The 27,427-nt window shown below is 41.6% G+C and overlaps 1 protein-coding gene and 1 pseudogene across 1 annotated transcript; both read left to right on the top strand.

Annotated features, from left to right (window-relative positions):
* The first annotated feature begins 274 nt into the window (after nt 1-274).
* LOC120677904 lies at nt 275-3,250 on the top strand. Its single transcript, XM_039959094.1, has 4 exons — nt 275-1,175; nt 1,303-1,477; nt 1,656-1,674; nt 2,003-3,250. Exons 1-4 carry the CDS (start codon nt 356-358, stop codon nt 3,062-3,064), a joined length of 2,076 nt encoding a protein of 691 aa, XP_039815028.1. The 5' UTR covers nt 275-355; the 3' UTR covers nt 3,065-3,250.
* Nucleotides 3,251-5,871: 2,621 nt separating this feature from the next.
* Nucleotides 5,872-20,254, top strand: LOC120677903 (annotated as a pseudogene).
* The last annotated feature ends 7,173 nt before the right edge of the window (nt 20,255-27,427 follow it).

Below are 27,427 nucleotides of genomic sequence, written 5' to 3'. Positions count from 1 at the left end.
ATCGTTTACAAAACCAAATTGGGTGTTGTTTATGCCTAGTGTGTACTCCAGTTAGGTGAGCCCTGCTGTTTGAGAAGGCCACGAAACTAATTTGAGCAAGTCAAGAAAAATATTATTTAGATAATAACGTGCCACTTGCAGCGTCAAATAATGCTGCAGGTTCGGCTGCACACGACAATGCCGCCGCGCATGTATCGCTAACCTCTTCTTCGTACTGCCAATATATATCAGTAGGATTAGTGGGTGAATACACGCCTCTGATCGAGAGGTGTCTTTCTAGATCACCTCTTGATCTCTCGCATTCCTTGGCAGCGCATCCGCGTGTTTTCTGAGAGAGAGCTTTAGAGAGAGAGAGATGGGTCGTCCGACGAGTGCTGTGCGCTGGTGGGAGGAGTCGCAGATGCGAGTCCTCGTCCTCAGCAGCCTTGTGGCCCAATGCCTTCTCTACGTCTTTACCTATTTGCGTATCCGGGCCATCAATCCCGGGTGGATCAGATTCCAAACATGGTTGGCATACCTCGGCGGCGATGCCATCGCGATATACGCTCTGGCCACGCTCTTCAACCGCCACAAGCAGGAGGATCAAGGCGGTGGTGGAGGCACGCTGGAGGTGGTGTGGGCTCCCATCCTCCTACTTCACCTCGGCGGAAATGATGGCATCACCGCCTACAACATCGAAGACAACGAGCTGTGGACACGTCACTTGCTCACCGCGGTGTCTCAGGTCACCGTGGCCGTCTATGTGTTCCTCAAGTCCTGGCCGTGGGCAGGCGGTGACAAGAGGCTGCTGCTGGCAGCAGTCGTGCTGTTCGTCCCTGGGGTCCTCAAATGCTTCGCCAAGCCATGGGATCTCAAGAAGGCGAGCATTAAAAGCCTTGTCAGCTTACCTGCTGCTCAGAGGACAAGAAAACAAAAGCAAGGCATGAAACACCTCGAGGAGTACGTGCAACCTGCTGCAACGACGAGCAAATTGAAGCAGGTACTCTCTGTCCGAGAACAAAAGGGTACTGGAGTTGATGATGAGCAAGCACAAGGAGGAGCAAGGGCTTCTGTGGAGGGCGGAGACAATAATCCTGTTCCTCCACCACCACAAGGCAGCGGCGCCGGCGATATCCCTCCAATCCAAGGCTGCCGAAGACGAAGCAGACAAAGGAAAAGGGATGCGCTGCCGCAAGGTGAGATCATATATATACTATACCATTAATTCAATCAATTTAATTACCTGTAAATAAGCTATATTTATTTTAATTTATAGACATTTCATCTCCGTATTATTAATTTCTGGTCTTGCTCGATGGACAGGAAAACAAAATGAAGTTGAGATGGATACGTTGGAACAGTACTTGAAAGGAGCAATGGCTTTTGTCAGAGAACAAAAAGATGGAGAACAAAAAGATGAAGATGAGGTCTCTTCAACTACAAGGGCTCCTGCTGTGGAGGACATGGACAGCGATCACCACCTTTCCATCACAACAAGGCAATGATAATGATATCAACAGTTCCTCCCAAGGTCATGGACAACTCAGACGAGAAAGGGAAGGACTGGATCAACTGATATTAATGATATTGGACGGTGAGGCATATAACTTATTTGTCGACCTTCCTTCTCCGTATCCTCTTCGGCTTAGTATCTTCAAATGTTTTTGGGTGCTTAGCCATGAGAGGGTGGAAAAGGTTTGTGGCTCCGTGCTAGCTAGTGCCTTCATGTATCTCTACACAAAACTAAACAAACCTGACTTGAGGGGCTTAACATTATTCTGCTGGAGACAACTCTATGATCGCGGTTGGATACAAATATTACGCCTATGGCTACCGTGGGCAGCCATCGGTCTCTTCCACCATAGTCACAGAGAAGCTTACAGTGGTGTTGATGTCAAGATCACATATGCCCTATTCTGCACCACCGCTGTGCTAGAAATCTATTCCATTATTTTTGCTATTCTCGTCTCGCGGGATGTCGAGAAAGAGTGGTCAGAGATGGTCGCTCAATATAACCTCGTAGGATACTTTGCCCGCAACAAAAATCACAGCAACAAGATGTGGATTGCGAGTAAGTCTGGGTGCAAGGACTTCCTCGACCAACACTGGTCCATGGAGTCGTGCTTCTCGTCCAGCACCTTCGTGGAGTTGGTCCTTGAGTCTCAAAGCTGGATGGAAGAAGAAAATACATGACCCTGTTAGCTACCACAAGTTCAACGACAACAGGGGCCAGTGGGCACTTGAGGGAAATGAAGATGAGCTGGGCTGGAGCATAAAGGGGTCATTCGATGAGAGTGTCGTCCTCTGGCACATCGCCACAGATTTCTGCTTCTTCTCGAGGTCTCCTCCTACTCGTAGGTCCAGTAGTGGAGAACAACCGGCATCACATAAAGCTGTCCAATGCAGGCAGATGTCAAACTACATGATGTACCTACTGTTTGTTAATCCTGAGATGCTATTGCCTGGGACTAGGCGCAATCTCTTCACTACAGCCTACAATGACCTCAAGTATATCCTCAGGGACAACAAGCTGATGAATCCACAGAGCAGCTCACAGCAGGTGGAAGAGAAGGCGCTTATGGAGACATTAATCAATACAATGCGGGACAGGTCAAAGAAAGAAGATCCAAACATAGGTTCTGAAGAAAACTTCATCGACGATGCCTGGGATCTTGCCCAAGGGTTATTCAAGTTGAGGGATGATTTCGGTGATGAGAAGATGTGGAAAGCCATCCAAGGCGTCTGGGTGGAGATGCTCTGCTTCTCGGCCAGTAGATGCAGAGGATACCTACACGCCAAGGCTCTGGGCTCAGGCGGGGAGTTTCTCTCCTACGTCTGGCTCCTGCTGTTCTACATGGGGATGGAGACCTTCACGGAGAGGCTGCAGAGGGAAAGGGAGGAGCTTCCAAGCAGGGAAGCAAACGGCAACGATGCTCCACCGCCTTCTGACTCCCACAATGGCAACGCCACGACTTCATCATCTACTTCTTGGATCCCCAGTCGCGGCGCTTCATCATCTACTTCCCACCTGCACAACGGCGCGTCTACATCCAGTTCTGAGATTGAGATCGTCGACATGGTTTGACACGTGGCGCTCGTGGAGGCTATTTCGGTCGACTTGTGTTCGTAAGTTTTCTTTCGTTTTGCTTTCTTGTTGGAGACTGTTGCTTTCTTATCGGTGTGGACGCTTGTCGCCATGATACTTCTTGTCTCCTGGTTGCTCATCATCTCAATAAAAGTTATGCAATAGTGTTCGTTTCTTGTTATACAATGCATTCCATCTGTGTAACATCAATGCTTTTTTTTACCCTCTTTTTCCTCGGCTCAGTGTAATGCTGACACTTTAATTTATGGTTCATCGCCTACGGGCTAATTTCAGTACTGTATATTTTGTTTCCATCCATCCTGTAAAAGGTGTGCGCAATCATATTGTTGCCGCTGCGTCTCAAGTTTGTTCTCAACAGAGTGTTCTGTGGTGCGAACGAAGGCCGGCGATCCTCTTCACGCAAGGCCTCAATCTGGCTGTATGGTTTACCGGTGGAGACTAGTAGAAGAAAGAGGGCCACATTGATGCGTCGCGGCATGGAATTTTTTTTTTGTTATTACATTCGTTAGGAATTATAGAAAAAATACCCTGCATTTGATGAATCACGAAAATATATAGCAGATAGTTGTTCCGCAGTGATGGTCGACTCTGCAAAGTCGTTTTAATAGGTGTAGAATCGATTATATATATTAGCATTAAGAATTAAGATAGACAATGGGAGAGGTGCATGGTTGCCGAAACTAAACAAAATTAATTCCAACGTCCCCCCATCCCCCCTAAATATAAAACATAATTAGAACTTGTTTTATATTCTAGACAGCATAGTGAGTCCTCACTAAAACTTGAGCGGTTCATAAAAAAATAGCTCTAGTTGATCTCAAACTTTGTCAGAATAAATTAGACAAAATTCGTGAACCAATCCAACTTGCTAGAATTACGATCAATCAGATGTATACAGCTTGAGATATAAAATAAACAAGATCAAAGTAGCGACAATTGATAAAAGACTAATTTTAAGATTAAGCAAAATCTACGAAGTTTTTTTTTTGCGATTACGCAATACAACACAGACACTATGACCATCTGTCGACAAAAACGTCGCCTACCACTAATAAAAGCACAACTCCGTTAAATCTTGGAATATTTGCTTTCACAGGGAGTCGAACCCAGGACCTAAATGCTATTAAGGCTCTTGTAACCATTAGTCTACATGCCTGTTCATAATCTATAAAGGATTAATCAAACAAAATTCAGAATATGCAACGCCATTGTTATAGAATATGTTGCCAGCGGTTAGGACCTTTCCCTCTTCGTCTCTCATGATCAACACAGTAGATTAAAGTAGAAGAATAAATAGACACAAGATAGGGAGACTATTCTTTATTTCTCTGAATATTGGTGATTACAACATAAAGCTCCCACGTATATATAGTTCTGCCAAGGCCTAAGAGTTTTGGTAAGAGCCCACGTACAAATGGACTAGGATTAGGATTCATCCTTCTCCTTTCCTTCTAGGATAGTCCATATGTTTTTCAACATTCCCCCTTGGGCAATTACCAAGATATGCACATACCTCGTTAAAAACTCCATCCGAAAACCCAGTGGGAAAAAATGGTTCTCGAAGAAAAGAGTACATAGCATTCTCAAATTGAATTGCACATGTTGCCTCATTAAAAACCTTGTGTGAGAAATCTTCAAGTAAAAACTCACATAGGGGAAAAAGAGTACAACATTTAACCTTCTTGGTCATGTATTCTTCTGGATATTCTATTCTTCATGAATAGATATTAATCTTCATGATCTATTCATAAACTTCAGTGTTTTAGCAAATATGATCTACTTGATCCTTGTAATTCGATCTAGTGGTTTACCTTCAAGGTAGATTCAATCAAATATGCTCCCCCTCATAAAGCCATACTTTGAACTTCATTGTTCAAATTACACTTTTCATAAATGTGTGCTTGATTAATGGTATACAATACCATAATACTATATCTTTCAAAAAGTTGACTCATAATTCTTCTATGAATTATAGGGTATAAACAAGAGCAATGCTTCATGCATAATGACCACTTATTAGTTGTGCTAAATAAATAAATTTTATCCTTCAGGATAATATAAATCCTTTCAGAGGATTATGGGAGTAAATAAGTTCATATTCAATATCTTTTAGATAGTGTATCGTAACATCCTAGATGTTAATAAGGAATTAAAATCTTAATCATGAGCATCATCAAGCATAATCACCATGTATTATGCCATAAATGTATTTCATGTTTCATTTATAGCATGTTTATGTTGCATATGTGATGCTTTACATGTTACATGAAATGTTATCAATGATCTTGGTTATGAAACTTTGTGAAATTATATATGTCAATCTGCTTAAACAACTAAAATTTTGTTAAAATAAACTTTGTTGTTCAAAGTGAGCTCTATAATATAGAATCAAAGTTTGTTTGAGTTTTTAAGTCAAACATGTTGAATTTTGAGCTTCAAAAATGGAAATTAATATTGTTTTTCGCTCAGCATTTTTTGTCAGTCATGGAAATCAGTATATAAGTTCAATTTTTGGAGAATAATTAAATGAATTTTCATGAATAGAATTTGTGCAACTTCTGTTTAATTATTTGGTGTGATGTTTAGGATTTGTTAATGTTCCTTTGTTTGTGATAATTGATCACTGTTTGGCCTCCAATTAATTACCTGAAAATGGTTAAATAAAACTGTTTTGAAAACTCTGAATCTGAATTCAATTTTCAGTTTCAAAGTGTTGGTCTTCAAAATTAAAAATCTTCAAAACCATATTTGTGGGATGGTCCTGTAAGCAAAGATGGAGACCAGATATGGATGAACAACCTTTGTTAATGGAGATCATTGAGCTTCCATTTGGAATCAAGAGAAAAAGAGAGGAGAAAAAGGAGTTTCAGTCTGCTACAATGTTCGCCGGGGAGCAGCTTGCCTGCCTGTTCACCGTCGGCCGCTGCTCCTTCGCACCACTTCTGTGCACGATGGCACACAGCTGCTTGCGTGTCTGCGCGCGAGCAGGAGCTAGAAACGCCTGGAGACAACCCCTCGCCTTTTTAACGCAAAGCCGCCAGCCGTTCCCTCCTTTCCCTCTGTGCTCGCCGCCAGCGAACTCGACGCGCCGGCGGAGTTCACCGCAGCTACTCCATCCCTGCCCACTAGCTCTTACCCGCAGCTTGGCCTCATCCTTGCGCTCCTCCGTAGCCTACTCGCAGCGCCTCTCATAGCTGGAATCGTCCCTAGCACCGGCGTCTTTGCCGCAGTGCCCGCCATGGCCGCCGTGAGCCGCTCGCCGTGGCCAGGCCCTTCTGGAGCATCCCTCTTCCCCTAGTTTGTTTCTATAGTCTCCTTGTTACCTAGTGATGCTCATCGGCTCTCCGGTTTGTCGTTTCATCCACAGGATGCACCGAGACACGAGCTCGCCGCCGGTTCGCGCCGCCGGGTCTGCCCACGTGCGTGGCCAGGGCGCCACAAATTGTCTCCGGTCGCGTTTTGGCCACCCACGGGTGCGCCTGGGCATGGAGATGCCTCACCACATCTCCTTCCCCGATCGTCCCCTATCTTGATTCGCGACCAAGGACCCCGGGCAACAATAGAAGATCGTCCAGGGGGTTTTCTGCAGAACCTGTTGTGACTCAGATGAATAGTGCGCTACAGGGGTTTTCCTTTCTTTTTGTGATTTCAGCTGAAACTTGTGAATTTCATAACTAATTATAGAAGCATCATAAAATTATGAAAATTTTTGTGTAGCTTTTTTATGCTGTGTTCTACATGGAAAAAATATGTGTTGGCCATGTTCAGTAGTTTTTCTATGCTTAAAAATTAGCTCTTTTAATTAATAAATGCTTGTTCCATGATTTTTATAGGCTAAAATAAATATCCAATGATTATGAAACTTTTTGTGTAACTATTTTATGTTAGTATCAACCTTCACAAGAAGTTTGGGATTAATTTTATGATGTTTAAGTATATCCTTAATTATAAGCTTTAATTATAAGCTTTAATTATTTGTTAATAATTATCTAAATGATTAGCATAAATCCTAATATGACTTGAGTGTATTTTGGATTGAATGATGACCATGAGACATATCCATCTTTGCTATTTCATGGCAAAGTAATTACCATCTTGATGTGCTCATAATCTACGTGTGATAATAAAAAACTAAAAATGCCTTTTGGTTTAATTAATGCTTAATTAGTGTATGCATGTATGTAGTTTTGATTACCTCTTGTATGCAACCTCTTGGGTAAAAGATTAAGATATGAAATTACTTCCATGTCAAGGTCTTGATGATCCATGTTAGTTAATTCTTTTATGATAAACAACAAATCAATTTGTATGATGATAATTAAATGTTTCATAAATAATAACCCTACTTTCTTTGTGAAGAAAAGTTGTACTCAACTTTCTTAATCTTATTTAAGTTCACCTAAGCACTTGTTATGCTTTTCATCATGCATCATGGCATGTATTCCACCATGTTAAGCATGTATCATTTTATTGCGTGTAGTTCATACGAGAGTGAGAAGGTTCGTGTTGATCAAGCTTTGGAGGAGTTTCATCCACCAGTGGTGTTGGTGTCAAATTTAACTTCTGGATCTCTCTGTGGAAACTAACCTTCTCTACAACGCAGGCAAGCCCCGGTGCATACAACTCTTTACCTATGTTTTACAAAATATTTATTACAATTTAAGTCTTGTGATATGTGCATTAAGTAATTAGGAGTTGGTGGAAACCGTTGCTGCATGAGTACCTTGAATTTTAGGTATCCTTAGTTGTTACCCCATTAGCTATGTAGGTAGATGCCTCTTATGCTTAGTAATGCTTAGACTTGATAGAAGTCGAGCGATGGTTTCATCGTTCGCGGGAAATAGGTTTTACCTTTGCTCTCCTCGGCTCTGTTTATGGGTCGTGAGAATACCATAATGATGATGATGTTTAAATGGAGACCAAATGGGATATGGGAATTGTCTTTGGTGGTTAAGCCGACACGGTTGCCTGGTCGTGCTTGTTCCGTCTGTGTCGATTAAGGACTGATCGTTGTAGGGCTGCTTGTGGTCGAGACTTGTAGTACCGATCACATACTCCGGTAAGCCTGATACCTCAGCTATTCTATTATGTGAAAGGACAACCGCGCACTGGGAGTGCAGAGATGGCGAGAGTAGCGTGTACCCACTATGCTGGAAAAACTGTCAGGGACAGGGTAGGGAGGTGGAGTACTGTGCTCTCGGGTGGCGCGAACCCGTTTACGTTTTGGAGGATCCGAGTGAAGGTTGATATATGTAGGTCTAGGAACTACATATGTCGTGTAGTTGAGAATCTCCAGCTAGGTTTAATCGATTCGAATCACCGCTGCTTCTCGGAGAAGATTCGATCAACTAAACTGCATCGTAGTTAATCAATGGAACATGGTTACTTATGAATATAAGACAAAGATGATATGAGATGTTTAATGAAGTGATTGCTCTAGATCAGGTGCTAAGTGAATACTACTAATAACTTAATGCAATGCTAAAACATTGAAAGTAAGGATCCACTTGTAGTGAGCTTTTATGCAAGTACTCTTGAACCTTGTTTAGACTTTCCCTTAAGCTAGCATATTCTTGGAGTCTTTTCTTTAATCGGGTAAGTCTTGTTGAGTACCCTCAAGTACTTAGGGTTTGTTAACCCCTATTGCAGGTCCGACTTGTGCTGCTGACTCGGGTCATGTCAGTGGGCTCGACATGATCTGGTTGTCCCTTCTACCTTAGATGCTTATCTAAGTTGCTTTTTGTAGTTCTACTCATCTTTTGGAACTTAAGTTTTACTTGAAAAAGTACTTGAACATAAGTTGTAAATTATTGTTGTAAATCTTCTGCACTCCGATGTATAATATTTTTCTACCAAATGTTGTAATATTGTGGTAACTCCATTGTTGATCCTGTATGAGTTGTAAAAAATGGATGATTCGGGGTTCCCCGAGGACACCCCACAGACTTCCTGAATTATCTAGTTTGCGTGCACAGCAGTCAGAGGTCTTTAGGACAATGACAGGTGCACGTGGGCCATATAATTCGGGTGGTTATGCCACATGTATCAAACTTATACTAGAGTTTGAATACTTATAATTATTTTTAGTGGATTTTCAAGTTACATGTCTACAAATCTTCGGGATTTTGATTGTACCACTAAATAATAAATCTAGTCTTGCATTTGGCATTTTAGGGGATAATTCAATTGCCAAAATCATCATTATTTTTATACCTTCTATGTTATTTAGAGGATATCAACACTTCGTTGCTAGCTTCACAATATACACTTTCCTAGTGTTTATATGACACCTTCATAGTGTTTAGGATTTTCTCATTTTCTTTCTCCTGGGTCTATATTCACTTCATGAATTAATGGTGTTTATTCCAGAATCGACTGGTAAATCCTTCATGGATTAATTCCTTCAAGGAGGTTCTCATTCTTAGTGAATTAATAATTCTCTTCTATAAGATATATGCTCTACTACGTGAGAAATTAGTGTTATTCACTACAAAGTCATTCGATGACTCTTTTCCTTCTAGGACATGCTCTTCTTGAGACTTCAATATTCACATAGTAATGTATTCTACCTTGTATGACTTTTAATTTCTATATGTTGCGATTTATATTCTTCATGAACTAATGGATTTTCATACTCCACTTATTAACTGCATATTCAATATTCATTAATAACATTTGCCAGAGATATAGCAGAACATTAATTTTCTTCTTAATAGGAGATTCAACCTCAATTGCTTTCTTCATTGACCTGATATAATTGCTACAGGCAACTTTGCCATAGACTTTGTTTCCAGATCCGGGTTCTCATAAGAGAAACATTTGCAATTATAGAGGTAGCGTTGTCGACAACTATCATTTTCTCCCAATATTCTCACAATATGATATTATTTTGTCTCTTTGTCATTTCCCAAATAAGAGATGATCTATTGTTCTACATACCCAACACTAATCATGCACGCGCTTAGTGTGTTGGATCTCATCTTCATGATGATCCTCTTTCATGAGGTGCTTAACCTTCTTCACGAGGTGTTCTCTTTATGAGCATAGAGGAGTTTGATCTTATTTTGTTTAACAAGTATACAACAAACTAGAATCCGCAGGCATCCCCATAGATTTTAGCTTGATAATATATAATATTTAGTTTACTACTAGTAAATACAACTTCTAGTTTATAACTTCAAGTTACTGCTCTTATTTTCAAAATATCTGGCATCTGCTCCGCTTCATGCTTCACAAGAGCATTAATCAGACTAATGTTTGATTTAGTGCGTAATACTATTCCTATTTCAAGCTTCATGGAATATTTTACTCTTAAGATCATTTTCCTTCTGTGGAAATAATATTTGGCATTCAATATAGGCTTTCCCTTCCTCTAATGCCAATATTAGATCTTTAATAGCATACTTCAAAACAATCCCCTATCATGGGCTTATAATAATTCAAATTCATGTATCTCCGACCACAAGCAGAGGCCCATTCATGTATGCTATGATGAATTAAATGCAGCGAGCTAGAGTACATAAAGTCCACTTTAAAATATTCAGCGTTCCTATAAACTCAGGGATATTCTCCCTCTAATTTGCACATATCATAGTTTAGAAAACTATTTCATTATCTAGCTTCTTTATTGTTTAGCCAAAAAATGATCCAAGTACTCATACATAAAAAAATAGACCATATACTTCAAAAGTACAGAATACGCAACATTCAAACCCACATGAAATTTCATCTAGATTTTCTAATTGCCATTAGTGCAAAATTCCCTTGATGCCCTTTTTTCATAAATCCAAAATCATTATAATTGTGTTATCCACCATTTTAATTCCACAATTATTCATCCCATCAATTGGGTTAATCCCCATTGAGCTAATTTTATATTAGCTCACTCCCTCTAATCTTAGGCTACTTGGCTCTAGACCAATCTATTGCTTATGCATACGATACATTGAAAGCAAATTATTCGTTAGTTTAACGGGAACCATATAGACATAGCATGCTAGCTAGTCAATTTGATTATGAGAAAAGCGCAAAGGTAGCTACTAGCTAGTAAAGAACATTCCCAATCCACTACTTTAGGTCCAAACCTCATGTTTTGGGTGGTTTTTGCGCCATTTCGGTGAAGCACCTGACCCATTGCGGAGACTAGTATCGGGGTGCATTTGATTGACCGTTTCAGAATAGTAGGACTCTAGACATACTACTTGAAAGATTTCAATGCACTCCTTTGTGTCCAAAACTCATATTTTAGGTATTTTCACACCGTTTCGATGCTCTGAAACGTCCGTTTGGGTTTGCACCACAAAATTTAGGTCTAAAACTTATGTGTTTGGGTGGTTTCACGCCATTTCGTTGCTCCACCTGACCCATTGTGAAAATCAGTATCGGGGTGCATTTAATGCACGAGTTTATGCCTCCGAAACCATTTCTTGTTTTGTCGCAATGAACATGCCCAATCCACTATTTTTGGTCTAAAACTCATGTTTTGGGTGGTTCCATGATATTTTGTAGCCGCACTTGACACGTTGCAAAGGCCGGTATCGAGATGCATTTAATGCACTAGTTTATACCTCTAGAACCGTTTCTTGTTTTTTTTGCAGCAAACATGCCCAATCCACTACTTTAGGTCTAAAACTCATGTTTTGGATGGTTTCATGCCATTTTGTTGCCCCACCCGACCATTTGAAAAAATTTGTATCGGGCTGCATTTAATGCACGAGTTTGTGCCTCGAAAACCATTTTCTTGCTTATCCGCAACGAACATGCTCAATCCACAACTTTAGGTCTAAAACTCATCTTTACAATCTTTCTTGATACCTCAATGCACTTTTACATAGTTTTTGACAATACTTAATGTACGTAATTAACATGTAATGGTTTTAAAAGTCTCGTGGATTAACATCTTATTCATAAAATTAACTAATAGTTCTAAACATTCTTTGATGCTTGCAAAAACCGGTATCGACGTGCATTTAATGCACGAGTTTATGCCTCCAGAACCGTTTCTTATTTTCTAGCAACGGACATGCCCAATCCGCTACTTTAGGTCCAAAACTCATGCTTTGGGTGGTTTCGCGCCATTTCGTCGACGCATCCGACCCATTGTGGAAACTAGTATCGGGGTGCATTTGATTGAATATTTCAGAATGGTAGGACTCTAGACATACAACGTGAAAGATTTCAATGCACTCCTTTAGGTCCAAAACTAAAATATTGGGTATTTTCACACCATTTCGATGCTCTAAAACGTCAATTTGGTTTCGTAGCACATCCTTTATGTCTAAAACTCGTGTTTTGGGTGGTTTCACGCCATTTCATTGCCGCACCTAAGTTATTGTGAAAATCAGTATCGGGGTGCATTTAATGCATGAGTTTAAGCCTCCGAAACCATTTCTTATTTTGTCGCAACCAATCCACTATTTCAGGTCTAAAACTCATGCTTTGGGTGGTTCCATGCCATTCCGTAGCCGCACTTGACACGTTGCAAAAACCGGTATCAAGGTGCATTTAATGCACGAGTTTATGCTTCTAGACCTGTTTCTTGTTTTTTGCAGCAAACATGCCCAATGCACTACTTTAGGTCTAAAACTCCTGTTTTGGATGGTTTCACGCCATTTCATTGTCGCACCCGACCCGTTGCGAAAATTAGTATCGGGGTGCATTTAATGCACGAGTTTATGCCTCCGAAATCATTTCTTGTTTGGTCGCAACGAACGTGCTCAATCCACGACTATAGGTCTAAAACTCATGTTTACAATTCTGCTTGAGGCCTCAATGCACTTTTACATAACTTGTGACGACAGTTAATGTAGGTAATTAACATATAATGGTTTTAAAAGTTTCGTGGATTAAAATCTTATTCATAAAATTAACTAATAGTTCTAAACATTCTTTGATGCTTTCAAAAACCTGTATCGAGGTGCATTTAATGCACGAGTTTATGCCCCCAGAACCGTTTCTTGTTTAGGGTCAACGAACATGCCCAATCGACTACTTTATGTCCAAAACTCATGTTTTTGGATGGTTTCACGCCATTTATTCGATGCACCCGACCCGTTGTGGAAACTGGTATCGAGGTTCATTTGATTGACCGTTTCAGAATAGCAGGACTCTAGACTTACTACTTGAAAGATTTCAATGCACTCCTTTAGGTCCAAAACTCATATTTTGGGTATTTTCACACCATTTCGGTGCTCTACAATGTCTGTTTGGTTTCGCACCACATACTTTACGTCTAAAACTTGTGTTTCGGGTGGTTTCACGCCGTTTCGTTGCCGCACTAGACCCATTGTGAAAATCAGTACCGGGTGCATTTAATGCACGAGTTTATGCCTCCGAAAGCATTTCTTGTTTTTCGCAACGAACATGCGCAATCCATAACTAATGTTTTGGGTGGTTCCAAGCCATTTCGTTGCCGCACTTGATATGTTGCAAAAACCGGTACCAAGGTGCATTTAATGCACAAGTTTATGCCTCTAGAACCGTTTCTTGGTTTTTGCAGCAAACATGCCCAATCAACTACTTTAGGTCAAAAACTTATGTTTTGGATGCTTTCGCACCATTTTGTTGCCGCACTGAACCCGTTGCGAAAATTAGTATCAGGGTGCATTTAAAGCACGAGTTTGTGCCTCCGAAACCATTTCTTGTTTGGTCGCAACGAACATGCTCAATTCACAACTTTAGGTCTAAAACTCATGTTTACAATTCTGCTTGATACCTCAATGCACTTTTACATAGGCGTTGATGACAGTTAATGTAGGTAATTAACATATAATGGTTTAAAAAGTCTCGTGGATTAAAATCTTATTCATAAAATTAACTAAAAGTTCTAAACATTCTTTGATGCTTTCAAAAACCAGTATCGAGGTGCATTTAATGCACGAGATTATGCCTCCAGAATCGTTTCTTGTTCTCTAGCAAAGAACATTCCCAATCCACTACTTTAGGTCCAAACCTCATGTTTTGGGTGGTTTTGCGCCATTTCGGTGAAGCACCCGACCCATAGCGGAAACTAGTATCGGGGTGCATTTGATTAACCGTTTCAGAATAGTAGGACTCTAGACATACTACTTGAAAGATTTCAATGCACTCCTTTGTGTCCAAAACTCATATTTTGGGTATTTTCACACCGTTTCGATGCTCTAAAACGTCTGTTTGGTTTTGCACCACAAAATTTAGGTCTAAAACTTATGTGTTTGGGTGGTTTTACGCCATTTCGTTGCTCCACCTGACCCAATGTGAAAATCAGTATCGGGGTGCATTTAATGCACGAGTTTATGCCTCCGAAACCATTTCTAGTTTTGTCGCAATGAACATGCCCAATCCACTATTTTAGGTCTAAAACTCATGTTTTGGGTGGTTCCATGCTATTTTGTAGCCGCACTTGACACGTTGCAAAGGCCGGTATCGAGATGCATTTAATGCACTAGTTTATGCCTCTAGAACCGTTTCTTTTTTTTTGCAGCAAACATGCCCAATCCACTTCTTTAGGTCTAAAACTCATGTTTTGGATGGTTTCATGCTATTTTGTTGCCCCACCCGACCAGTTGAAAAAATTTGTATCGGGGTGCACTTAATGCACGAGTTTGTGCCTCGAAAACCATTTTCTTGCTTGGCCACAATGAACATGCTCAATCCACAACTTTAGATCTAAAACTCATCTTTACAATTTTTCTTGATACCTCAATGCACTTTTACATAGGCTTTGACGACAGTTAATGTAGGTAATTAACATATAATGGTTTAAAAAGTCTCGTGGATTAAAATCTTATTCATAAAATTAACTAATAGTTCTAAACATTCTTTGATGCTTGTAAAACCGGTATCGACGTGCATTTAATGCACGAGTTTATGCCTCCAGAACCGTTTCTTATTTTCTAGCAACGGACATGCCCAATCCACTACTTTAGGTCCAAAACTCATGCTTTGGGTGGTTTCGCGCCATTTCGGCGACGCACCCGACCCATTGCGGAAACTAGTATCGGGTCCATTTCATTGAATATTTCAGAATAGTAGGACTCTAGACATACAACGTGAAAGATTTCAATGCACTCCTTTAGGTCCAAAACTAAAAACCGGTATCGAGGCACATTTAATGCACGAGTTTGTGCCTCTAGAACTGTTTCATGTTTTTTTGCAGCAAACATGCCCAATGCACTACTTTAGGTCCAAAACTCAAGTTTTGGATGGTTTCGTGCCATTTTGTTGCCGCACCCAACCCGCTGCGAAAATTAGTATCGGGGTGCATTCAAAGCATGAGTTTGTGCCTCGAAAACCATTTATTGTGTGTGTTTCATCTTTCTCCCTCTCTAACATTATTTTCCAATGGCCTTTTTGATAAGTCTCAGTAAAGCCAATAGATCTCTCTCTTAGTTTGACAATATTTCAGATATAATGTTTTGCTAGGATTGTTTTTACCTACCAAGCTCCACATAAGCCTTCCACTTTTATATATGAGTAGAATAGGTTGAAGACAATCTAATGTAGGCTTGAGAGACTTGATGAGATGAGTATTTCTATGATCTTTTGCAAGAGAACCTCACTTATGTTTGATATGCATTCTTTTGAAAACTCTTCACGATGAAACAAGGTAAAGGTTCGAAGTTCACTTGAGTTTGAGAGCATTGCATTTATTTATTATTGTGGCTTGTTCTTTAATTGCTAGTCTATCTTCCATAATGAAAAAGTAGCTGGTCACAACATGAACTTAAATGCTAAATACTTGAGAGAGCAATATGTCTTGTTATGTATGACTAAGTGCAGAGAGGACATTGAGGGGCAACGCTGATTTCTGGCGATCAGAACACATATGGATAGAACTTCTAAAAGGTTCTCGAAAAAGAGGTAATTTTTTCTGGGCCTGTATTCTTTTTCTAGGTTCATTAGGATTCTTAGCAGTTGGGGCTTCCAGTTATCTTGGTAAGAATATGATATCCGTACTTCCATCTCAACAAATTATTTTTTTCCACAGGGGGACGTGATGTCTTTCTACGGAATCGCGGGCCTATTCATTAGCTCCTATTTGTGGTGCACTATTTTGTGGAATGTAGGCAGTGGTTATGACCGATTCGATAGAAAACAGGGAATAGTGTGCATTTTTCGTTGGGGATTCCCTGGAATAAAACGTCGCATCTTCCTTCGATTCCTTGTACGGGATATCCAATCAATTCGTGCATTAAATGCATCTCGATACCGGCTTTTGCAACGTGTCAAGTGCGGCTACAAAATGGCATGGAACCACCCAAAACATGAGTTTTAGACCAGAGATAGTGGATGGGGCATGTTCATTGCGACAAAACAAGGTTTCGGAGGCATAAACTCGTGCATTAAATGCACCCCGATACTGATTTTCACAATGGGTCAGGTGCAGCAACGAAATGGCGTGAAACCACAAAAAACACGAGTTTTAGACCGAAATTTTGTGGTGCAAAACCAAACGGACATTTTAGAGCATCGAAATCTTGTGAAAATACCCAAATTATGAGTTTTGGACCTAAAGGAGTGCATTGAAATCTTTCAAGTAGTATGTCTAGAGTCCTACTATTTTGAAACGTTCAATCAAATGCACCCCGATACTAGTCTCCGCAACGGGTCGGGTGCTTCAATGAAATGGCGCAAAACCACCCAAAACATGAGGTTTGGACCTAAAATAGTGGATTGGGCATGTTCATTGCTATAAAACAAGAAACGATTCTGGAGGCATAATCTCGTGCACTAAATGCACCTCGATACCGGTTTTTGCAAGCATAAAAGAATGTTTAGAACTATTAGTTAATTTTATGATGAAGATTTTAATCCACGAGACTTTTTAAACCATTATATGTTAGTTACCAACATTAACTGTCGTCAAAAGCTATGTAAAAGTGCATTGAGGTATCAAGCAGAATTGTAAACATGAGTTTTAGACCTAAAGTTGTGGATTGAGCATGTCCGTTGCGACCAAACAAGAAATGGTTTTGGAGGCACAAACTCGTGCTTTAAATGCACACTGATACTAATTTTCGCAATGGGTCTGGTGCGGCAACAAAATGGCGTGAAACCATCCAAAACATAAGTTTTTGACCTAAAGTAGTTGATTGGGCATGTTTGCTGCAAAAAACCAAGAAACGGTTCTAGAGGCGTATACTCGTGCTTTAAATGCACCTCTATACCGGTTTTTGCAACGTATCAAGTGCGGCTACGAAATGGCTTGGAACCACCCAAAACATGAGTTTTAGACCTAAAATAGTGGGTTGCGCATGTTCGTTGCGAAAAACAAGAAATGCTTTCGGAGGCATAAACTCGTGCATTAAATGTACCCGGTACTGATTTTCACAATGGGTCTGGTGCGGCAACGAAATGGCGTGAAACCACCCGAAACACAAGTTTTAGACGTAAAGTATGTGGTGCGAAACCAAACGGACGTTGTAGAGCACCGAAATGGTGTGAAAATACCCAAAATATGAGTTTTGGACCTAAAGGAGTGCATTGAAATCTTTCATGTAGTATAGCTAGAGTCCTAATATTCTGAAACATTCAATCAAATGCATGTCGATACTAGTTTCCGCAACAGGTCGGGTGCGTTGACGAAATGGCGCAAAACCTTCGAAAACATGAGTTTTGGACCTAAAGTGGTGGATTGGGCATGTTTGTTGCTAGAAAACAAGAAACGGTTCAGGTGGCATAAACTCATACATTAAATGCACCTCGATACCGGGTTTTGCAAGCAACAAAGAATGTTTCGAACTATTAGTTAGTTTTATGAATAAGATTTTAATCCACAAGACTTTTAAAACCATTATAAGTTAGTTACCTACATTAATTGTCGTCAAAAGCTATGTAAAAGTGCATTGAGGTATCAAGCAGAATTGTAAACATGAGTTTTAGACCTAAAGTTGTGGATTGAGCATGTTCGTTGCGACCAAACAAGAAATGGTTTCGGAGGCATAAACTCGTGCATTAAATGCACCCCGATACTAATTTTCGCAACAGGTCGGGTGCGACAATGAAATGGCGCAAAACCATCCAAAACATGAGTTTTAGACCTAAAGTAGTGGATTGGGCATGTTTGCTGCAAAAAACAAGAAACATGTCTAGAGGCATAAACTCGTGCATTAAATGCACCTCGATACCGGTTTTTTTGCAACGTGTCAAGTGCGGCTACGGAATGGCATGGAACCACCCAAAACATGAGTTTTAGACCTGAAATAGTGGATTGGTTGCGACAAAATAAGAAATGGTTTCGGAGGCATAAACTCGTGCATTAAATGCACCCTGATACTGATTTTCACAATAGGTCAGGTGCGGCAATGAAATGGCGTGAAACCACCCAAAACACGAGTTTTAGACATAAAGGATGTGGTGCGAAAACAAATTGACATTTTAGAGCATTGAAATGGTGTGAAAATACCCAAAATTTTAGTTATGGACCTAAAGGAGTGCATTGAAATCTTTCACGTAGTATGTCTAGAGTCCTACTATTCTGAAACATTCAATCAAATGCACCCCGATACTAGTTTCCGCAATGGGTCGGGTGCGTCGACGAAATGGCGTGAAACCACCCAAAACATGAGTTTTGGACCTAAAGTAGCGGATTGGGCATGTCCGTTGCTAGAAAACAAGAAACGGTTTTGGAGGCATAAACTCGTACATTAAATGCATTTCGATACCGGTTTTGCAAGCATCAAAAAATGTTTAGAACTATTAGTTAATTTTATGAATAAGATTTTAATCCAAGAGACTTTTGAAACCATTACATGTTAATTACCTACATTAAGTATTGTCAAAAGCTATGTAAAAGTGCATTGCGGTATCAAGAAAAATTGTAAAGATGAGTTTTTTTACCTAAAGTTGTGGATTGAGCATGTTCGTTGCGACCAAGCAAGAAAATGGTTTTCGAGGCACAAACTCGTGCATTAAATGCCCCCCGATACAAATTTTTGCAATGGGTCAGGTGGGGCAACAAAATGGCATGAAACCGTGCAAAACATGAGATTTAGACCTAAAGTAGTGGATTGGGCATGTTTGCTGAAAAAAAACAAGAAACGGTTCTAGAGGCATAAACTCGTGCATTAAATGAATCTCGATACCGGCTTTTGCAACATGTCAAGTGCGGCTACAAAATGGCATGGAACCACCCAAAACATGAGTTTTAGACCTGAAATAGTGGATTGGGCATGTTCGTTGTGACAATACAAGAAATGGTTTCGGAAGCATAAACTCGTGCATTAAATGCACCCGGATACTGATTTTCACAATGGGTCGGGTGCAGCAACGAAATGGCGTGAAACCACTCAAAACATGTGTTTTAGGCCTATATTTTGTGGTGCAAAACCAAACGGACGTTTTAGAGCATCGAAATCTTGTGAAAATACCCAAAATTTGAGTTTTGGACCTAAAGGAGTGCATTGAAATCTTTCAAGTAGTATGTCTAGAGTCCTACTATTTTGAAACGTTCAATCAAATGCACCCCGATACTAGTCTCCGCAATGGGTCGGGTGCTTCAACGAAATGGTGCAAAACCACCCATAATCATTAACTTCGCATAATCATGATCTGATAATTAGTTTTGGCGTTGGATTTACTCTCCTAGTATTTGGTATTGCCCATTTAATTCCCTTATCCCTTTTTATGCTTATCCATGCAGGGCCAACTCTTTGAAGAGCATTCGACTCATTGCATGCTTATATATTTCAGATATGTCATTGGTTAAGGTGGCAGATAAATGTCCGCTTCTGGAGGAGATAGAGTGCTCATATCATAAACGGCCAGCGGAGTTTTACAGAGACGTTGGCAATGTGCGCCCAGAACTGAAGCGTCTAAGAATCCATATTTTGTGGTATGATATTGATAAGCTCGTACGTGAGATTGAGAAGGGACATCGCCAATGGTTACAGTGACGAAGATGAGGATGAAGACGAGGAATCTGAGGCAAGGAAAAATGAGGATGCCTTTGCTATTGCCGAGAGCTTGCACGAGCTCCGGCTTCTTCAGATGCCAGGCAACATCCTGTCAAACAAAGGGCTCTATGCCATCCTCGAGGGCTGCCCCCACCTCGAGTGCCTCGACATCTCCGAGTGCCCCAATCTGGATGTTGGCAATGAACTCCGAGCTCGATGCGCCAAGCTCAAACACGTTTGGTTACCCTGGCACCCAAAGGGTTGCTGCCCTGATCTTCATGTTGGGGGTTTCTAGTTTATGGTCGCTCGTTAATTTCCCTCTGTACAGTCGATCTCGGACAAAGGTTAGATTTCCTTTATTTTTTGGGTCAAAACTACCGTGCTAGACCATTCTCTTTCTGGAAACTACCAAATCCTTCGCGTGTTCTGGTCAGATTAGGGCGTGTCAAAACCGAGTGTCGAGAGCACCTTCCAAGTGCGGTGATTTTTTTTTACCTTTTGTGCAAAAATATATCGAGAAAGATATTGCAAAAAATAATTGTAAAATTTTTACTCAAAATTTCTATAAACACAAGATTCATAGAAAACATTTATAGAGAAAAAAATTAAATGAAAAAATATAAACTTCTAAAATATATTTTGGGACAAAATATTACAATTTTTTTGAAACAAAGCTTCTGACCAAACTTTTGAAGAAAAGTTGAACTGAAAAATTTTGAGAACAAAAGATTTTGAAGAAAAATTAAGGAAAAAATAAAACTAAGAAAAAAGGGGAAAAAGAGACGCTGGTGCGACGGCACCGCGCCGCCGTGAAGGTCTGCTCCGACGCACGGGTCCCAAACTTCTAGACGGAGCCTCACTGTGCCTGTTGCCGTCGAGCCCTCCACGCCCCACAGATATAGATGTCCATTCGCGCCGCCCGGCCTAGCACGGACCCGGGCTGGCTCGGGCACGGACTGTTCGAGCCTGGCCTGGCACAATCAAGCTTCGGGTCGGGCCGTGTCGCCCGTCGTGCCACGCCTTCGGCCCAGGCACGAGCCCACGGGCCCAAATTCATACCGAACCGGCCTGAAAAGCACGCCAATTCCAGCGTGCCGGGCCAGCCCGAGGCCTGTGAACAAGATAAACCCTTGTTCTATCTTAAAATGCACACTAAAGTCATTGAAAGGGATAAATACTACAGATTTCAAGTGTTATGTGCTTAGAATACGAACTCAGTTACTTTGAGCATCCCAATATCATACAAGTCATAAGTCATAACATAACTACACAAAGGTAATAAGCTAGTAGGAATTAGGAAACATTAACGCATCACAATTCACACGAAACATAACAGAATTAATATGAGCTTATAGTGTTTAAAACACATGATCTATGTGATCAAGTGTTGGCTGCCTCATTAAAAACCTTCCTAGGTAAAAATTCACACCTCGTGAGAAAACCCTAGGAAGGAAAAAAGAGTATAGCCTAGCTCACAATATCAGTTCAGATGTTCAACATTACAAGCATAAACAGTCCAATATTACATCTGTTGTCGGTCAAAACCCACCGGCGAGTAGCGACAGGCAACACGAAGAGCCGGGAGGTCGCCGGGGCGCTGGCAGGCACTGCTCCCTCGTCAACGGCCCGCAATTCCAGCACACGCCGCGGCTTATGAAGACGCAGGGCGTGCCACCTGACCTATACCCGTTCAGGAAGGTGCGAATGTGCTTGCAATGATTTGCCTGCATACACAAACACGTGGAAACATAAGTCCGAGCCGTGGTCGGCTCCCCGGGACGACTCTTGCATTGGCTTTAAAGAGTCGATCGAGTCCCGGTGTCAGATTGGATCTGCTTGCATCCGGATATTGATAAATAAAGCAAATAACTATAAAGCTGCTTCAATTAAATCTAGTTAATCTAACCCACGACGGTAAAAGCTTCACTGCTAGATCGGAACATCCTACACGTGATTGGGCCTAACGAACATAACAGATAACTAAACCATAACCCAAAACAGAGGCCTAAGAACTAGCAAGAGCCGATTCCCGGAACAATCCCTATCAAGGCTAAAATAAAGCATCTACTACATCACCGGATCATCCAACCCGTTTGCAAGGCCTAACCTAGCAGATATTACGCCAATTCTTAAGTATAAGAACAAACCGTAACAGATTAGATCTACTAGATGGAAAAGAAGCAGAGTGTTGTTTCCGTGCAACTAATTCTATGCAACAAGAATTAGCATAAGATTGAAACGTGACTGCACAGAAATAACATGATATTCATAGATGGTATGCAATGAAAGCACGATAGATCTACTAAGAGCCATGCTAGGAACATCAGGATAACTAGTACTACTCGCCATCAAAAACGCTTCAGTACGAGTAATACCAAGGTAAAAGTAAGAACAACGCTGCCCTGATCGCAAGAAGCGATCAGGGCAGCATGGCGCTTACTTGGATGAAACCCTAGAATTAGGGGTGGCGGTGCGCCGAGAATTATTGTTTGCGAGACGTGATGATGTTCTCTTTTCTTTACGAATATCATAGGGTACATATTTATAGTCCGGAGACTTGGGAAACAATCTAATCCTATCTTGTCTCGATCGGACTCTATTTCTAATCTTGAACTAAATCTAAAGATACATGGCCCATGTGGCCCAAATGCTCACGCAGGAGCCGATTCGTAAGCCTCCTTCAATTTCTTCATTAAGCCCAACTCACTCTCGTCCCATTAATTAACCCTGTTAATTTATGGCGATAACACATTCCCCCTGGTTTTGGCAATGATAATTCCAAAACCACTTCATCGCTTCATCTTCCCGTTAATGCTCATTAAAACTGCTGCAACCACCAAGGAAGACGCAACATCTCTGCAACTGGCTCCTCGTAGAATGTGAAACTGCCGATTCGTCTTCCATCTTTTACTATTTAACCTCACCCCGAATCGGCTCTTCTTTACGGCAAACTTATCTTCCTCCAAAGCCAAGTAGCACAGAAAAACCCCGATCCTCCAGCAGCCATGGCGATTTCTTCTTCCTCCGGCTCCAACTCCTTCGGAGATTCTTCCTCCTCCTCTTATCCTTCTTCTTCTTCCCTCTCCGCTTCTTCTATTGACTCCATCCCGGAGAGCCGAGAGCCAACTCCTGAGTGGAACCCGACAGCAGCGTACGAAGCGTTGGCTCCTCTGCATTGGGATGCAGAGGAGTTCGACTTCGGGGTCGTCTCAGAGGAGGACGAGCCCAAGACCGAGGGGGAAGACCTCCAACTACTGTTCCAGGAGGAGTTGGAGAGCAGCGATGAAGAAGAATCCTCCTCGGATGGAGCCGATTCCTCCTCGGAAGAGGATATCGGCTCCTCCTCCTGCGACAAACCGATGGGCGGAAAGTCCTTCCGCTTCCTCGGGTCCTCCGAGGAGGACAGCGAGGAACAGAGCAGTGGCGGCGACGGTCGGAGCAGCGACTTCGGGTCCGAGGGCGGCAGCAGTGCCTTCGACAGCGACGACGACGACGATAGTGACGACGGCGGAGATGCGCCGGCCCGGAGCCCCAAATGCCGTAGGTACTAGATACCTACGAGCAGTAGAAGTAGTACTGTAGGAGTAGGATTGTAAAGCCGAAGGATTAATTCCTTTGTAAAAATCGGCTTTTTTCTTGTAAAAACCTTTCCTTTTAATGAAGTTAATTTCCTTCAACTGCTGTGCGTCTGATTTGTTTTCCAAAAAGCCGATGGCAACGCATCAGGCTTCTATAAATATCTAAGAGCCGACAAAATTCAAACTAGAAGCAACCCGCACAAGAGTAGAGTATCACTTCCACCTTGAACCGAACTCGAAACAAACTCTCAAATCCGAGTGTAATTCGAAAAACCCAGCTCTACAAATTCGAGCAAGAACTTCTCCAAGCATCCAGAATTCGATTCAGGATCCATAACAATCAAACCCTAAACCAACAGATCTGAAACACGGCAGACTCTGTAGCTCAGATACAAATTATGCAATCGATGATGCGGCAATCTGCGGCCTGAAGGTAACATCCAGCCTAATCCTTTTAACTTTCTTCAGCTTATTAAGCCTCTGAACAAATTAAACTCTGAAACATGACACCACATGTGAATTTCTGAATCTCTGAACTTCAGGTGTCAGACATCCTTCTGCTGCATCCTTCCAATCCAAAATCTTTCTGTCTTGGCCCACGAGCTTACGAAAATCCCATAGATTTGATCTCTTGTGAAGCAAATAGGATCCCTTTCGTAAGTCAAAACATTGATTTGAACCTCTAGGCCGACTGCTTAAGAGCCTGGCCTAACCCCCCTGAGAGCTGGACTACATGGTACAGCAGAGTAGCAAAAGCTTTTATGCCTTTGTGGCAGGAATTGAACATAGCCGATGCACTTAGCTTGTCATTATCACCCCTTGACAAAGATGAGAATCTTCTGAAAACTATCGGCTATTTTTGGTCTGATGCCCTGAATTATTTTCTCTTTGGCCATAGTCCCATGACCCCTACTCTGCTAGATGTCACCATGATCACTGGACTAGACATTGGATCCCCTAATCCTGCTGCCCACAAAATGGCAGAAGTTCCCTTTAAACTTTCATCCAAGGTTAACTGCACAAACTGGGGCACTTACATGAACCAGCACATGAAAACAAAAGGTCCAGTGACTGAAAAGGAACACATAGCCTTCTTAAATCTTTGGTTAGAACATTTCATCTTCTGTGGTCCTTCCTTAGCTCCAACTAAGAATTATCTTCCTTTGGCCTATCACCTGGCCCATGGTAACCGCACTGGCCTAGGTAAACTTTTCCTAGGAGAAACCTACAGATATCTCCATTTGATGACATCCAACTTGCTTAACCAAAAGAAACTGAGAACTGGAGGCCCTTGGTGGTTTATTCAGTTATGGGCACAACTGTACTTTCAGCACCAGATCCCAAATTTCCAAGGCCTGACCAAGAATTCCTTTCCTGATGAGAGTGGCAAACCAATTAGATGTACTAGTTATGGCCAAGCTTTATTTAGTCTTCCTGGCAGCAGACTGAATCCGACAGATGCAGCAAAATGGTTCAAAGTCTTTTACAAAGGTCTAGACAACCCTCTCTTTTTCCCATTCACTGAATCTGAAGCCTTTGAGAACCCAACTGCCTTTAGACTAGATAGTTTTGCCGATGACGATAGCACTCGGCATCTATACTCCTTGATGATTCGACCTGGCTTTCTCCCTATTGGCATGAGTACTTCCAATAAAATTATCAAACCAGGCTATGAAACCTATCAACCAGTCATAGCAGCTCGGCAATTTGGCTTAGGACAAGTCCCTCCCCACTTACATATTCACCACTTGGTGGGGTGTAGAGCCGATCTGTCTGATGGTCTCACCAGCTCAAGATGCTACAACATGTTCGATGATCTCCACATTCCAATACCAGCCGATATGTCCTTTATTTCCTCATCAATCGGCTTTAACACTTGGTGGGACATGTGGAAAACTCACATTTTCAGAAGAGCTCTAGGTCCTCGACTGCAGCAAATTGACCCTGAATACGTAATCCCCGAAGAAGAGGTACTGAATTTATGCATTCATTCTTTCTAAGTCCTCTATTTCTTCTCTTAACTAATCCTGCTCACCCTGTTTGCAGCAACAAGATGGTCCAGAACCTATGACCAGCAACGGGGAGTCATTCCACTTTCTTACAACTGCCCCTGATGTACTCTTCTGCAAGGGATCACCATCAATGAAGAAAGTGATAATGACTATTCAGCCAGACTTACTTCAGTCGGCTTCCAAATGAAGACAAGCTTCTGCAATTGTTGCCCCCCGAGTTCCAACCAAAAAGAGGAAGATGATTACAAAAAGGATCATTAAGAAAATTGTCCAATCTTCCCCAAGTCCATCAGATACTAACTCCAACGAGGTAATTCATCTTTTCTGAAACTTCTTCCTTATGCACATATATTCTGGTTGACCGTAATTTTATTTTCAGGACATGGCTGTAGACATCCCCAATGCAGAAAGCCCAGTACAACATGAGATGACTGCAAATCCTAATGTACTGATAGAGGCAAGTGAGGGGCAAGCCGACACAGTCAATGTTCTTGATGTCGACACAAGCTCTATTAGGACGATCGCTCTTGAATCGCTCAACGTTTCTTCTTCAGAATAGGTAACATTATAAGAACCAATTCTGAACCAGCCGATAGCTTCATAAATGCACCTTGCTCTAACTTCGTATATGTCCATAGGGATTTGACATTTCAGGTTTGCTTTCCTTTGACCCGGCATCAATGGGTCTGACTGCCCCTGGAGCAAAAGCACCATCTTTGCAGCAATCGGCTAACTTGGCAAATCAGCTTCAACTCATCAAGGATCTACTATCTGCTCCGGTCATTACTATGGTTGATGATTCCAGCAAGATAAAAGAAATTCTTGAGCAGATAGAATCCCAGCTTCCAGAATCACTTCGAGTCAAACTTTGGCCGGCCGGCCATCTTTCTTTCTTTCGGGCAGAGGTGAAGGCAGCACAACAGAGAATAGAACTGCGTCATTCTCAAATCCCTCTAAAAGCCGACATCACTCAGAAGTGCAAACTACTCAACCAAAAGAAGGCAACTCTGGATGCTAAAACTGATATCTCCAAAAGCACAAGACGACTCAACCTCTTGGAAAAGGAACTGATGGAACTTGAAGAATAGGTCCGCACTACCCAAAGACTAATCCAAGAGGAGAAAGCTTCGATCGCAAACTCCAAGCAAGAAGCCCAAGAAATGACTGAACAAATACAGACAGAGTTTGCAGAGATAAGCACCTTGAGTCGACAGATAATATCAGGCGATGACAAGGACGACGAAGAAATCATTGCAAGAGCTGACGTTGTACGTGCAAAAGCCATCCATGCCATAGAAGGATTCCTGAACTAGTAGAACTATTCAGAAAACATTTGATGTCGCCTGTTAAACCTGAAACTTGTACTCATTTAAAACAACTCAAGTCGATGGTCACACATCGGCTGTCTCGCATGATTATCTTTTTTTACTAGCCAACTCAACGTGTTGGCCTCTCATGATTTTTTTTCTACTGGCCAACTCAATGTGTTGGCTTATTTCTCTTATTTTCTATTGGCCAACTCAACGTGTTGTCCTATTACACTGCAGCCAGATGGATCTCATCGGCTCTTGTTAGTCGCCCTCCCACATGCTCGGAAAATATTTCTTGAGGTGTTGGCCATTAACCGCCACAGGAAACTTGACACCATCCAACTCCTCAAGCATGTAGGCATTTCCAAGTAAAACTTGATCAACCTTGTACGGCCCGTGCCAAGTTGGAGACCATTTGTCATATTTTCTATCTTTGGTTCCCAATGGTAACACTGCTTCCCAAACTAAGTCTCCAACCTGCAATTCTTTCGGCCTGACCTTTTTATTATATGCATGAGCAACTTTAGCCTTATTTTCCTTAATCTTCTCCAGTGACCAAAGTCTTAGC

The sequence above is a fragment of the Panicum virgatum genome, chromosome 6N (genome assembly GCF_016808335.1).
Source record: "Panicum virgatum strain AP13 chromosome 6N, P.virgatum_v5, whole genome shotgun sequence".
NCBI lineage: Eukaryota > Viridiplantae > Streptophyta > Magnoliopsida > Poales > Poaceae > Panicum > Panicum virgatum.
The sequence above is the reverse complement of the archived record's forward strand: the minus strand, read 5'-3'. Positions and strand labels throughout refer to the sequence as shown.